The 15447-nt window shown below is 35.7% G+C and overlaps 2 protein-coding genes across 2 annotated transcripts; one reads left to right on the forward strand and one right to left on the reverse strand.

Annotated features, from left to right (window-relative positions):
• Positions 1–2007: 2007 nt before the first annotated feature.
• On the forward strand, positions 2008–5981 carry LOC108683383 (oplophorus-luciferin 2-monooxygenase non-catalytic subunit). The gene is made up of 3 exons (XM_018172696.2): positions 2008–3038; positions 3423–3536; positions 5608–5981. The coding sequence occupies exons 1-3, from the start codon at positions 2111–2113 to the stop codon at positions 5751–5753; spliced, it is 1188 nt and encodes a 395-aa protein (XP_018028185.1). The 5' UTR covers positions 2008–2110; the 3' UTR covers positions 5754–5981.
• Positions 5982–7161: 1180 nt separating this feature from the next.
• LOC108683382 (oplophorus-luciferin 2-monooxygenase non-catalytic subunit) lies at positions 7162–9478 on the reverse strand. The gene is made up of 3 exons (XM_018172695.2): positions 8627–9478; positions 8126–8242; positions 7162–7444 (listed from the first exon to the last, which is right to left on the reverse strand). Exons 1-3 carry the CDS (start codon positions 9423–9425, stop codon positions 7299–7301), a joined length of 1062 nt encoding a protein of 353 aa, XP_018028184.1. The 5' UTR covers positions 9426–9478; the 3' UTR covers positions 7162–7298.
• Between the last annotated feature and the right edge of the window lie 5969 nt (positions 9479–15447).

The raw sequence follows: 15447 nt of genomic DNA on the forward strand, positions 1-15447 counted from the left end.
CTAAACCTGAGAGTTTAATTACCCAATATCATACACAATGAATCATGAATAATTTGGCTTCCTAGTTTCGAAAGTAATAACAAACGATTTTTTGATAAATATCAGTAAAAAAATTGGATACCATGCTAGCCACTATTACCTCAAATGGAAAGACTCCTACCCCCCTTCATTTGCTATCAGTGGCAGCTCCATCAGCTCTCATGCAGAATAATCTGCTTTTCTTTTTAATTGGCATTATCTTATTACCTAGAGCGATTATGCTAACAAATAATGCCTTTTCATCACATAACAAATAATGCCTTTTCATCACATAACAAATAATGCCTTTTCATTCGCGTATTGAAAAATCCTATGTTAGAAAATAATACTCGCACTAACAATGACCACAAACTAAAAAGCCAAACATAGATTATAACTAAGAACTCTTTTGCGCAAAATTAGGTGATTCATATACAAATATTATATATTTGCATCACTAGTAGCATGATCATACAGTGATGACTCCCAGCGCATCACGGCACCGTAAGAGTCTTTTGCTGGATAGAATAACCAGCGTTGTAAAATAACGAAATAAAAATGTTTCCTACTTAACTGAGGTGGAAATTGTCCTCAATTTCCATAAGTATATTTTTTTTATTCAAGCAATTTTTAGCAGACCGAGACAGATTCGTGCGTAATTGCTGCATAACAGCTGACAGAAAGCACGGGATAACATCGCATATTATGCTAATCTTTACATCAGTAAAAATCATTCAAGCGTTCATTTTAATCATGCATATTGGAGACAAGAAGGCTAGCCTAGTAAATTCTGGTATGTACGAGGTAACAATTTAATATTTTCGTTTTCATCGTGGCATTAGTTATATAAGTTTTATTGAATTTTATTTTCGTTGCTGTTATTACTCCTGTACTATATCTACCACTATATTTTTAGAAGTTTTCTAACCATGACAAACGCTTCCTAGAGTAGATGGCATGAATGGATTCTTTTACTTATGCTCTGAACCTAGAGTCCATCCCTTCTCTCAAGCATTGTGAAGGTAGAGGCTGGATTAATTATGCCTCTAATTATGATAAACCGATAGACCGATCAAAATAAAGATGCATTGCCGACAGATAACAAGATAAATGATCCAAAAATTGACGCACATAATTTCAATAATTTAGCTATACACCCGATTGAGTGATGATATTTTAGTTTTTCGGGATTTAGCGTCGATATGATGCTACAAAAGACCGCGTACAAAACCTCCTAGTTTTTAATATAAAAATAAAAATCCACTCACAAAATAAAATTCATTCCCTTCAAATCCAATGTAAATAAGTCAAATATAAAGCACATCATGGTTAAAAGAAGAAGTTTTAACCTCAAAGCTGTTTTTAGCGCATTTTCTCATTATGAAAAAAAAATGCACTATTGTGCTCACCATTTCCGTCTGTCCGTCCGCCTGTCCTTCTGTCTGTCTGTCCGTGACTTCACGTTTTCGTCGACGAGAAAATGCGCTCTCTGTCATTTACTGCAGTGAGTACTGAGTTATATTTTTTTACATTACCCGTGATAAATTCTCAGTTCAATAATGTCCAGTTTCAGTTCAATAAAAATTCAAGAATGCTCTCGAGGAATCGAAACAAAAACGTATCGGTGCTTTTGGAATGACATGATTCGCTACAATTTCTTACCAATTACGAGTTACATAACATAGATGAGTCGATATTATTAATGCACTGCATCATTTTAGGATATCTAATCGTCCACTGTTAGCGGGTTCGATTGATGCTTAAATAGATCGACCCCATGTAATGGACCTACTTACCAATGATGAATTATTTATTCCTGTATATGTTGCGCAGGAAAGGCTTCTTAGAAGACCAGCTGCGCTTCCCACAGGTAAGCCGGTCACTCCAAGTGCAGCACAACAGCCTGACTATCGCCAAGTGCTACACTTCCCACGACAGAAGGCCACTGGCTCTTGATACGAACTTGGACTTGGATCAATAACTAAATTTTACTCTCACAGTCGGTCAGTTGGAAGGGAATAGTAGGCAGTAGAGCATCACGGTGCGTCAAGACTGAATTTTTCAAATTTTATTCATTTTACCCCCTGCCAACATGAGGTTCGAAATCCTTCCTTGGATGGCAGTGGTGCTAGTCCTCGCCAATGTCGCCTTGGCCAGCACGAAGAGTGACAAAGAAGAGAAATTGATTTCGGCCATCGAGGACTTGTTAGAGAAATTAGAAAAAATCGAAGACCGAGCCAGTTTCTTGGACGAGAGCATCCGACGCGTTGAATACAAAACTGGTCGTGCGAAGTATTCTCGTGCTGATCCATACTTTCCGTGCCCGAACCCTGTTGACATCGCGCCGTGCATTTGTACAGTAAATGAAATAGAAGTCTACATGGACATGGATTGTAGCGGGATAGTCTCTAATGAAGATCTTAGACGTGTTTTCAGTTCCACAATGCCGTTCTACAGGTACCGTCAGCTCACCATAGCTGGTGTTCAAAGTTCACAATTTACTACCTTGGATGAGTTTTCATTTGGTCCAGTTGGTTTTGAAATTGTGAATATCACTGGAACTTTGTTACAGTTTATTCAAGATGGAACTTTCGCTCCTTCCGAAGAATATTTGACTGCCCTTCACCTAACAAAAAATAAGATTAAAACTTTCCCATTTGAATCGTTGAAAACACTGACGGCACTCACAACACTGGACTTGTCATATAATGATTTAGGAATAGTTCAAAACCTCGAATCAAGCTCGTTGCGAACGCTTAATCTTGGACATAATCCTTCACTGGAAATTGGCTCACAACTGATATTGAGTATGCCTGCTCTTACAAGGCTCTACTTACAAAACGGAAACCTGTCCAGCTTTGACCCCGGTGAACTGGGGCCCAATGGCTTGACTTATATCAATCTAGCAAACAACAAAATTACAAATCTTATAAAAGATAGCATTGCTTCAACGAATTCTTGGACGACGGTTCATCTTGATGGGAATCCTCTAAGCAATGTGGACGTAAATTTTCTCTCGGGTATGTTGATACTGGAATACTAATTGCATGTTCATTCTTTCAATATAAAAATTACGGCGTTGCAGAGGAGCAACGCATGTTATAATTTATTCCTACCTCATGATATTAAAAAATAATACATTCCGTGGCATTTTTCTTAAATGTAATGTACATGACAGATGAGGTATGAAAAAAACTGTTGTTGCTGGATAAATCGACTTTTTGGCTGTTTAAGCTGTTCTAAAAAGTCAAATTACCTGATAAATTACGCAATAAATTTAAGCTCAAAGTTCAAAAAGACTGCTTTCTGCTCAAAATTAGTAGAGCCAGAATAGCAAAAGCCTGCCTTTTCGAATTTATAATAAAAAAGCGAGGTACTCATCAGCATAATCCTTTGTATTGCAGAGGTTCATGTCAACGCCACCATAGCGCTGGTCGGCACAGAGATTGTTGAATTCGACAAGGATGTCTGGAGGGCTTATTTAGAGAGGCTGACGTATGGAAAGGTCGACATGACAAGTTAGTACGGTTAATTTAAAAACGTAAAATTCCCTTAGTAATCAATAATTGATTATCAGAAGTTTGATGTGATGATGATGACCGTACACTAGCAAATTTTTCTACCGGTTCGCTTTTACAAAAAATATTAACATCTTATAGCCATGTTCTAACCTATAAACTCCCATTGCATGTTCATAACCCTAATGTTGGAAGCTATTTAAACTACCATTTACTTGCATTGCACTATACAGGGTGTCCCAAAAAAAACTATACTCAACTTGAAATGGATGTAACTCGAAAAGTAATAGAGTCAAGAAATTTTGGAAGGTCAGGATTTGTTCCCTATGTTTTTCTCCATCTCTCCATCAAAAATCAGACAGATCGATGTAGCCTTAAGCGTTGGATAGAACTTTCAGTGACATGTGCTAAAATCGTGCTTGCGCAAAGCTTTAGTAAGATCATTTTGCATAATCATAACGTTGTCTTGACATGTTTTCTTTTCGCTGTTTTATTTTTAGCGCATTTTCTCATTTATGAAAAATGCACTATTGTGCTCGCCATGTCCGTCTGTCCGTCCGTCCTTCTGCCCATCTGTCTGTCCGTTTGTCTGTCCGTCCGTGACTTCATGTTTTCGTCGACATGAAAATGCGCTCTCTGTCACTCCCTGCAGTAAGTATTGAGTTACATTTTTTGTATCTTTGGTGAGACAAAAACATGGCAATCTTTGGTGAGAGGCAACCTTTGGTTTTGAAATTCTCTCTCACCAAAGATTGCCATCATTGTCTCTCACCAAAGATTGCCATGATTGTGTCTCACTAAAGATTGTCATGATTGTGTCTCACCAAAGATTGTCATGATTGTGTCCCACCAAAGATTGTCATGTTTTTGTCTCACCAAAGATACAAAAAATGGAACTCAGTACTCACTGCAGTGAGTGACAGAGAGCGCATTTTCTCGTCGACGAAAACATGAAATCACGGATGGACAGACAGACGGACAGACAGACGGACAGACGGACAGACGGACGGACGGACAGACGGACATAGCGAGCACAATAGTGCATTTTTTCATAACTGAGAAAATGCGCTAAAAATCAAACAGCGAAAAGAAAACATGTCAAGACAACGTAATGATTATGAAAATGATCTTACTAAAACTTTGCGCAAGCACGATTTTAGCACATGTCACTGAAAGTTCTTTCAAACACTTATGGCTACATCGATCTGTCTGATTTTTGGTGGAGAGATGCAGAAAAACATAGGGAACAAATCCTGACCTTCCAAATTTTTTTAACTCTATTACTTTTCGAGTTACAGCCATTCAAAGTTAGGTATCGTTTTTTTGGGACACCCTGTATAGTGCATTGAGGGAACTGAATAATGAGATCCTACTTCATAATCCGGGTAGATTCGAGTCCACAGATAGACCAAAAACTTAACCTTGTAAAAAAAATAAATTTTTATTCCAGCAGGAGTTGGATATTTGTAAATTCTTAAGACGATTTTACGAATTTTCCAATAAGCAGTAATTTATGCTTTGCACTGAAAATCTTGACAGGTTCCCTGTGATGGAAATTGACAGATGCATTTCCGAAATTAAAAAATAATGAATGGCGCTGGATTTTCGCTAACGTTTGATTGCACATGCGAATATTTTAGTCCTTAATTTTGGCTATCGTGCGTAAACCTAGGCTTAGCCTAAATTTATTCAGTAACCGGTGAGGTAACATGAACATTGTAGCAAAGCAGAGGTTCTTTGGAACAAAATTACAATTGATACGACCCATTTACGGATTTCTGTCACACCCAACTTCCCGCACAAATAATTTATTCCATCAGCATTATTACCTAATACAATTAATTCCTACATGAATATAAAAATAATTGACAGAACTTAACAAATTGAAATAGTCTTTTTTTTGTTTAATTAGCCTCCTCCAGACACTTTTACATGGTATAGAGTTGTTAAAATTTATAGTACACAAATCACATACGAATTGAAACACAATTAATGAAACACAACAACTCTCATAATTAATGTGAAAAGTTATTTAGTAAATAATCTTATACTTTGGTTACCTGAAATACAGACAACCCGCTTCGCTGCGGATGTGACATCGCCTGGCTCTACGACGCTGCCAATCTGTACACAAAACTCAGCGACACCAGCGCCTGTTCTGACGGCACCTTACTGAGCGATATCCCGCCTGAGGCTTTCCCTTTCCACTGCCCTTAGGCACTGAAACCAACGTCTGTGGGGCTGCAATCCAGTTTAATGAACCGGCTTTTAGTTATTTTTACATCAAGATGTGAACTTTCGAAGCACCGGAAAACTTTTTGAAGAATTTCTCTAAAACTTTTCAGAAAGTAGTCAACTTTAGTGCAATTCAAATAATATATTAGTCAATGCTGAAACGTCAGAAAGGGGAATTGCTCAATACCTTGGAAATAAACTTGAAGTGACTCAATTTTTTTTATTCTTCCTGTGAACAATACTTCTGTGTTCTGTGTGATAAGAACTTAAATGATGTCGAAAGTATTTCAAGCTCAATTAATACCTCTTATATTCAAAAATGAAGAACCATTCGTAATATAATTCTTATATTAACTGGATCCAAACAAATTTATTAACCGTACAAAGTGGCACCGCTGGTCATATTTTAGTATTTGCCACCTCAGCAGTAAATTTTTACTAATGATTGATTTCTAATAAAAGCAATTCACATATAGCAAATTTAAACAACTTTCATTTGAGTTCACTATGTCTTGTTCTGCTCCTTGAGTATGAATGGATTCAAGACTATGTTCCTTCTGTGAATCAGTAAAATCACCAAGAAAAAGAATAATCATTGCCGTCTATATCGGCATCATTATTTATAGTTCTTAATTACTTAATCATCTGGTGGATGGGATGAAGAATTTTAAAAGCGCAGCTTTTCAATTAAAAAAGCCTTAGCGATGGAATCTCAAACCTAATAAAAATCAAATATACTGGCGTTGCAAATATTACTTAAATTGTTTTACACGTTCAAGAAGTGAGGTATAACAAAAATGTTATTTTGGGAATATATTTCTATGTAATTCTGATCCGAATTATTGGATGCTCTGTTTAGAGACGTTATTGCAACGTAATCGTTATATTCTACTTAATCAGCCAGAGATCTGTGGTGATAGTGATCGATAAGAAATATGTATAATTGAACACCTGAACTCAACAAATGAATAATGAATTTATTTTTCATCAATTCAAGTAAAACTTGTAAATTTCATATCTGACTAATATGTCAAACGTGAAATAATCAGTTACTATAGCGAATAACTGAATAACTATTAACTTAGTTGATGTTGAATTAAAAAATGTTGATTTGGCAACGGGTGCACAACAAAAGCTGCCGCAACAAATTATCGCTGTTGATAATTGATTAAAATTTCTATCAACCGCCAAAAAATTTTGCTCATATAAATAATGTGCAATTTAAACTAAAAAGCAGGGATTTGACAGGTGATGAAAGCAAGTCTGGAAAAAAATTCTGATATTATCAAATTAAGTCTGTAGTTGTAAAATTTTATCTAGCAAAAAACGTCGTTTGTTTGACAAAATCGTGATTATTCACCAGAGAAACTTGGATCAAGAGAAAGACAACTCAGGCCTCAGTACTTTAATTTTGGGCATCTTGCCAGTAGGTGCACAAGCGACAGTGGCAGCTACGGTCAGTTCACATTCTACTGGTAAATGATACTCTAACTGGGAATTTGACATCATTCATCAATCATATTTTTTCTAATCGCAGTTATTGTTAATGAAGTCTTTGCTGATTTCCGACACCAGCACTCCAGCATGACATGAGCTTTCGGGAGAGATCAGGCTCAAGTAGTTGTCGTTATTGACGATCCACTTGAAGTCGCATCCGCACTGCAACGGGTTGTCTGGGAATTGACGCAATTTACAGTATTATTAGGGGGAAGACAAAATAATTAAGTACAAACAAGCTCTATTTTTATTTGGATTCCAAAATTTAGGTTTGAAGCTCCATTGTCATTATTAATTGTTTCACGTTAATACTTAGTTTTCAAAATTCAATTAGATCATATCAACAGTTCTTAATAGTATAAATAAATTTTAATTTATAATAAAAAATTGTTTGGACTAATTAATTTCATTGTAATAACTACATTGTTGAAAGTCTCCAAGTGGACTCGATACGTTTAATTAGCAGAATTAAATTAATGCTAAAGCCGTGAATAGTCCATGCTTACTAGAACATGTGATCAACTCACTTTTCAGCCATTATTTTAAGGTATTGATTATGGCCTGTATTTTACAAAATTATAAAAATATAGGAAGCCACAACTTAACCCTTTAGTGACCAGTTAACTTGCGAGTGCGAAATACTATATTGCATGCATACCACTTTGCTGAAATTTATTCATTGAACAAAAAACCATAAAGGTGACAAGAACCTTCTACTGGGCATAGCGCAGCCTGATATTAAAGCCAATATATTTGTCCAATCGGACGAATGAGCATCAAATTTAAACAAAAATACCCCAATGGAAGGCGACAGATATGTACAGCTAAACGCCATAGGGTTGAATCAGTCAACTCACTGCCTAAAATTAGGGATCCACCGTTGACAATCTGCTCGAAAATCGGCTGCCAAATTGTTTCATCGAGTACAGTGATGTCGTTATACGACAAGTCGATAGTTCCGTCTGGAGCCATTCCTGAAAAATAAAATATAATTGAGACCGGTTGCATAAAAACTTTATTCGGGTATAAGGTAACCCGTCAATAACATATTTGTCTGAGTCCAGAATGTATTTGTAATCTTATTTTATGTTCCAAATTTAAATGTTTCTTTACTTATGAAGAATTAAAAGTAAAGAACTTATAAAGAACTTTACCCTTCTTAGTTAAATTAAATGCCACAATTATCTTTTTATTAAAGAATATAATGGTATTTTTCTGATATTTTCATTCTTTTCTACCTAATTTTTTTGTGACTGAAAAATATTCAATTGTTTGCTCCAGAGCTATTTAATTTATATTTCATTTAATTAATTTATATTTCGCCATGTAAATATTCGTTTTGTGAGATTGTGACTCACCGCTGATAGCTCCCAAGTGTACATCATTTATTCCATTGTTGGCCAGGTACAACTTTGTGATAGTGTGTTGAGGAGTGAAGAAGGTACGTGTGTCCAGTTCCTTAATTGAGTTTTCTGAGATATAAATTTCTGCGATGTTCTGAAGTGTGCTGAACATGTCCGGTACGAGGTAAGTCTGTCCAGTGTTGGCCAAGTACAACGTTCTCAAGTTGGGCGCACCTACAAAAGTTTGGTCTCCGAATGTAAGATTCAAGTTGGTATTTCCATTCATCATGAGTGTCAGCAACGATGGAGAATTCACTTTCGGCAGCTCAATTAACTTATTGTTCTGCAAATTGAGTGACCGGATCTTCTTGTACTCCGTCAAGACTTGGAAAGGGAAACTCTTCAGTTCATTGCCGCTCAGTTTCATGGTAGTAAGAGAATCGTGTGATCCATCGAAGACGTTATCTTCAATAGCCTGTAGCTGAGTCCCTGTTATATCCACCGAGTAAAAGTACTTGTCATCGAAGACTCCACTTGTGAGATTAATTATAGGGTTTTTGTAATTTGGGTTATCAATTTTGAAAGTGTAAACATCATCGAATGGGAAGGTGTGGGCAAAAGCATTCCGGATTTCAGATTCATCGGTGACAGCGGAACAATCAATATCCACGTGATATGAAATATCCGATATGCAGGTGCATGGCGAAATATAATCGTCTATGGGACAAGGCCAAGCGGGTTCCGCAGCTTTAACAGTATGGATGTGTGCAAATCCACACACAAGCAGCACAGTAAAAAGTTTACAGAGGGACATGGTTCTTCTGCACGTCCTTTGCTAGCCCTTGCAAGTACAACAATGAAGACGAACGCTTAGATAATTTATCGTCTTATAAATGATATCATTATAAGATTCTTACATATAAAAAATTAGGGCACAAAAAATATTTTCAGCATGCGATTATAAAATTTTTATTCCCACGGAGACACGAACATCTGTTATCTTCACACGAGTTTCTGATGTATGTAACATGCATGACGACCTCAAGTGAACATGGTTTTGTGTAACATTTTCATCACAATTATGCTTGCGGGGTATATGCTGAATTTCTTTCTTGTTAAAACCCCGAAACGATAAACATTATTTTGCGTGAGTTTTCACCACGAATCATCAACACAAGCACAGTGCCGTAACATGTTCAACAGATTTATAAATAGAACGTCTCATAATAAAAGGTGATAAATTATTCTTTAGGTCAATTTTGAGGCTCAATAATAGAGCAATTTGAAGCTTTTAAAGAGTAATTAAGACTTTCATGCCAGCTGAAACATAGGTATGCGCCATTGTAACTTTACACAATTTAAGATCGCATGGTTTTAATGTGTGTGAAATGGTACAATTTTCAAATGAGGAATTAAATATTCTTGCTATATTTTTCTTAAAGCAATGTTTTTTATCAAGAGAAATTGCATGAATATAACAGACTTATTATGAGCCATAATGTGTAATGACATATGGAGAAGAATTAAATTTCCCCATTATTTCATTTTGTGCTATCAATAAGCACGGCCGGCTTACTTTGATGGCTCTCAGTGCTGCGATTGCGGTATAGATCATAAAAAGATATAACACGAAAATAAGCTATTATAATAATATACTCGTATGATAATATCAAAATTGGGATAATGTTAGACGAATACTTTCCAAGTACTTCTTTACCCATGCACTTTACCTTGTTACATAGAGCAGCTTGAAGTGAGGCGATAACGCTGTGAAATAAAACATCCATGCAACTTAACATGATGTGGGAAACATCATTGCAGCCAAACATGTTGCGGTTTTCATCTCCGTATGAATTTTGCACTATTTTTTAATAGATATATGGTGCACTTAATGGACGAGATTATATAAGTACATATCGAAAGAATTTTGTGAATTGTACATTTTTCATTTATGGTATTTGATGCATTTAATGGACGAAAAAATCTACATATTCTTGTCGTCATGATTTTACAGAAAAAATACTCAAAACGCTAGGAATTAATTATACTCGAAAAAATTGCTAATGCATCAATGATGGTATTAAGCATTTTCTTGTATTCAAATTGAAAAAGTTTAGCGGGCTTGTCAAAATAGTGAATTTAGCCCAAGTTTAGTGCAAACGAAATTATAATTTTTTTTAAATAATATAATAAAATAGAATTTTCGCAATAGAGTGTCAACCTAATTTTACTTCGGAGTAGGTAAGCTGATGCAACGAATTCCTTGGTGAAAACTTTGTACTCAGAGAAAAAACTCGTTAATTTGTTCATCATTAATACCAAAATCAGAGCAATACCATGAAATTGAGAATCGGAGGCAAAAACTCCATTTTCGTAGACATGAATATTTAATTTGGCAATATAAATAAAGAATAAACAAGAAGATCGGCCAAACCCGTTGAAAAGGTTTATTCTCATAATTTTGGTGTAAAGTATTAAAGTTAATTGATGATAGAAAATACCTATATCAATATCTAAACTGCTACATGTCAGCTTCTCTCGGCCACTTTCCTTAATTAATGATTTCAAAATTTGATTTATTTCTTTGAAATAAATTCAGAGAAGGAAATAATTAAAAATATATTATCATTTAAACAAATCATCAATACGTTCTTGCATTAAATCGTACAAGTAGATTTTGAATTAAATGATCATTTTAGCTTCGTTTCTACCCATTCTTCATCATCACTGCGATGAAACGTCTTAAGTTCTCTAATATAAGATGATTTATTACGTTAATGAATAATACAATCGGCAATTTAAATTAACAGCATATCCTTTTTAGCGCATTTTCTTATTTATGGAAAAAAGGCGCTATTGTGCTCGCCACGTCCGTCCGTCCGTCCATCCGTCTGTCTGTCTGTCCGTCCGTGACTTCACGTTTTCGTCGACGAGAAAATGCGCTCTCTGTCACTCACTGCAGTGAGTACCGAGTTATATTTTTACTCAATCTGCAGAGTAACTAACACGCCACATGAACCTAAAAAGAAACTAAATAAGAGTGAATAAGTGAATAGGAAAATAAATAGTTATTCGGAATCTCAGAATAGATAAATGGATGATAGTGAATCTTGACAGAAAATTAAAATAAATAAGCTCTTGGTAATGAATTGAATTATGACAAAAAAGACTTGAAGAAATATTTTTTTAAGTTTTCCATTGAGCTGTTCTCATATTGAGGCTGCTACTAGTTTTTTTGTGCTGAACGAAAAAATTCGCAATTTTACATTGCCTATTTCCTGCTAAAAAGTATGGTTAATATTCTGAACAAGGGAACGATCAGAGCCATTTATAAAATTCTGAACACTCATTTTTTTATTTAGCGCGCGACATTAATATGTTACTTGTGTTACAACTCAATATAACAATATTATAAAAATCTCATCACTTGATGTAAAGGAAATTGGTTTAAAAACTGTAACTTTCTCTTGCTCAGGGAAGAGGTTCATCACTATTAAAATTATATTGAATATAATTCAATACATGCTCGTGACATGGTCTTTTGTACAACACACAATCAATAAACTTGGTTCCATTGAAGAAACAAATGAATTTTCACTCTAATTTGATCCTACAATATTTCGAAATTTTTGCCTCTATACCAAAAACTTTTGCCGCCCCCAGGTATGGTAGTTGGTTGTTATATATTTGAACTACTTTATTTACAGACTCAGTAAACAAGAATTAAATTTCTTTACCAAGTTTGGAGGCTTCTCCATTGTGTGTATTGTTGACTCTTTTCGTTAAATGGGAGTAAAATTTACAAAACATGTATGCAGGAAAAAATGGCGGAAAAAATCTAGCGACAAGATTTTTACAATGGTGAGTTTCATAAATGAGTCGACCTTGAGAAAGATAATAAAGATTCATACATATATAAAATAACCTTTTATAATAAAATTCCTTGTTAACGTTACGTTAATTATATATTTGCACAAAATCTCTACATTTTGTTAAATATCATTATGATTGAGCATATTATCTTATTAATATTTGTCACAGTTAGTTAGTGAATTTGAAAGTGCGTTTGAAGCCTGGCCCCTCAAATATGTAGGGGCTGATCGAGCGCGTTTCCAAGATACTTATCGTGTAGGAATAAAATCTGGATCAAAAATGTATTTTTTTTTGTGGGAGAATAGCCAGGCATTGCAAAACTTGGAGGCATGTTGGATCAAAAATTAGAATTGGAATTTTACATAACTATTTGTGTATGAATTACGACGCGAAATTTTTTGCAGAATGTGTAGATGCAAAATAGTTATGTTGGCTACGGTCAATATTATTGTTTGCCCGTTTCGTTAACCGAATTTGAATGAAACTTGAGAGTTACACTCAGTTTTGAAAATCTGCCGAATCTTCCTGAACGACATTTCATTCTTAGTAAAATAAATAATTTGTTTATTTCCCACAGCAGCAAATATTATTTTGCTAAAGCCTAGTATATACACGACGTCAGTGGACCTACAAGTTCCGTTCGCTTGGACTGGATTTCCACATTAAAATAAGGACCACCACAGCCTCTGATTACCAGAATCAGAAGCTGCTATGCCTCAGAATTTTGTTTGTGTTTCTTCATCGGGCAATTGAATATCGTTTATCGTCATCATCAATTGGAAATCATTTGATGCTTCTCCCGTCCCGTAAGATTTGTTTCTTCTCCAGTAAATGAGTCCTGCGACGCATGCGGCGATCACAATGCACGCAGCCAACGAAGCTATCGGGACTATCCAGACTGCGTTGTTTTTTTAGTGCAATGTTGCGGCGGTGACAGTCACAGCTTCGCTGCAACCTCCTCCATTGCACGCCTGAGGTGAGAAACACGGGATACAGCATCAGAGAGTCAAAAAATTCAGAGGTGATTTGAACGAAAAAAAAATGAAAATTAATATCATATATATTTTACATCGAATATATCCTCGATTCTTGAGTTCACGAGGAAAGTTGTTTTCACGTACAAAATTGAATGATCCAGTGGTGATGCTTGAAAAGTTTAGTTTCCCTTGTCGTTGACGAATGATATGTTCAGTAATGAAAAATGCCTTTCTAAATGTTCCCTCGGACTTGCCCTCAACAAGAAACAAAATGGGGCAGGAATGAGTTAGTATTTCCATAGACTAATTTCAACGTTTCATGCTTGTATCATAGCCTTTCACCACCAACAAAATATTGTACATGGTATCACTGTACAAGTTCTCGACTGTGACTCCCTCTTGTGAGCTGGTGTTGGCCACAAACAACATGTAGCCGAGGGCCTTCCATTCCAATGCTCGGGCGCCTGCCGAGACAATGTGATGCTCTCGATGTCGACTTGTGATACAGCAAATGACGTCGGCTCACTTGGTGCTGACAAGACAGGCATATATTCCTTATTCGTGAGTTTCTGGTACTCTAATAAAATAAGTTATTACAAGTTTTAGGATAACTTTATTCCTTAAATCGCAGGTTCATCAAGAATTTAAAAGCAAAGAAAACAGTCAATAAATTCACCATTTCATGGAAATGAAAACGTTTCGGAGTTCAGCTCAATTGTCAGTTCAAAACCTATGAGACAAACAGAATCAATCAGAAAACTAAAATTCACATTTAAGATAAAACTTAAATTTACAAAAGAATAAAAATACACAATAGGTGACAGGTCTATCTATTTACAATTTCAAGGGGATAGGAGCTGAAGGATGCATTTAAACTAGGTTTCTGTTTAAAAATACACAGGGATTCTAAAATTCGTAGAAAACATTCTGTCGCACGCTTCCGAGATAGCCTACTTATTGTGTCGGCATGGTGCTGCTGCTGGTGCCATTCAAAAACTGGCGATGGAGCTGGACTCCGAAACGTTTTCATTCTTAAGAAATAGTCAATTTTTTGGCTGTTTTCTTTGCTTTTAAATTTTGATAAGTAATCACAAAAAACGCAACGTAAATGAGCTTTTTTTAGTATTGAATCGAAAATCAATTAAGATATCAGCATTGGTGATTTTCAATACTTATTAGGGCATTTTTTCATTTATGGAAAAAAATGGGCGCTCTGTCACTCACTGCAGTAAGTATTGATCTAATTTTTTTGAAAGGGCTCATCTGATAATTTTTTATTCTTATGTTTATTTCGAACCACTAGTCTCATAAATTTTAAGTTCATACTCATAGCTTTCATTCGCGGTGCGGACGTAACCATATTCTTTGATGATGATGGTTTTTAAATATGTTCTAAATAACCAATGCTGAATATGAAAGAAAAAATACCATATTCTTTAAGCCTAGAAAAAAATAACTAATTATGTCAACTATCCTTTGAAATTCAATTTTCTCACCATCTTCAGTCCTCGTGCATGTGCAGCACTGTTTCAGTGACTGCGATTTTTGAGGAAAATAAAGGGTCAAACACACTTGATACTCCTTGTATGGGTGTAGCTTCACCAAAGAGCAGGAATTCGTTGGGCCTGAAAAGGTAAGTAAAATAAAAAAAAGCAGCAGTGATGAGTATATTTACCCACCTCGGAAAGAAAGCTCTTGAGAATTGAAACTAATAAACGAATAAGCATGAGATTTTCGAACTATAACTAACTATCATACTCGGCAGGGTGGCCCAGTGGTTAAAGTTCAGAGTACCAAGATTGGCGCAGAGAGGCGCGGGTTCGATCCCAGCTCTGTGCGCCAGTTTCTGGTCAGAATTGGCAAGGAGGCCGGGCGGTTAAGCACAGCAGAATTGTAGCAGTGTAATGCGAGTTCGAGACCGCAAAATACTGTGAATGTTTGCAATGTTGAGAATCGGCGACAGGCCTACGGCCTACTAAACTCTGA

Source organism: Hyalella azteca, unplaced genomic scaffold (genome assembly GCF_000764305.2).
Source record: "Hyalella azteca isolate HAZT.00-mixed unplaced genomic scaffold, Hazt_2.0.2 contig3521, whole genome shotgun sequence".
In the NCBI taxonomy this organism is placed as follows: Eukaryota; Metazoa; Arthropoda; class Malacostraca; order Amphipoda; family Hyalellidae; genus Hyalella; species Hyalella azteca.

Excerpts from the sequence above, each read along its gene's own strand:
- LOC108683383 (XM_018172696.2), top strand. The coding sequence starts at position 2,111 with ATGAGGTTCGAAATCCTTCCTTGGATGGCAGTGGTGCTAGTCCTCGCC. Across the intron at positions 3,039-3,422 it reads GGACGTAAATTTTCTCTCGG|AGGTTCATGTCAACGCCACC; the intron begins GTATGTTGATAC and ends TTTGTATTGCAG. Across the intron at positions 3,537-5,607 it reads TGGAAAGGTCGACATGACAA|ACAACCCGCTTCGCTGCGGA; the intron begins GTTAGTACGGTT and ends CCTGAAATACAG.
- LOC108683382 (XM_018172695.2), bottom strand. The coding sequence starts at position 9,425 with ATGTCCCTCTGTAAACTTTTTACTGTGCTGCTTGTGTGTGGATTTGCA. Across the intron at positions 8,243-8,626 it reads ACACTTGGGAGCTATCAGCG|GAATGGCTCCAGACGGAACT; the intron begins GTGAGTCACAAT and ends TTTATTTTTCAG. Across the intron at positions 7,445-8,125 it reads TGGATCCCTAATTTTAGGCA|ACAACCCGTTGCAGTGCGGA; the intron begins GTGAGTTGACTG and ends GTCAATTCCCAG.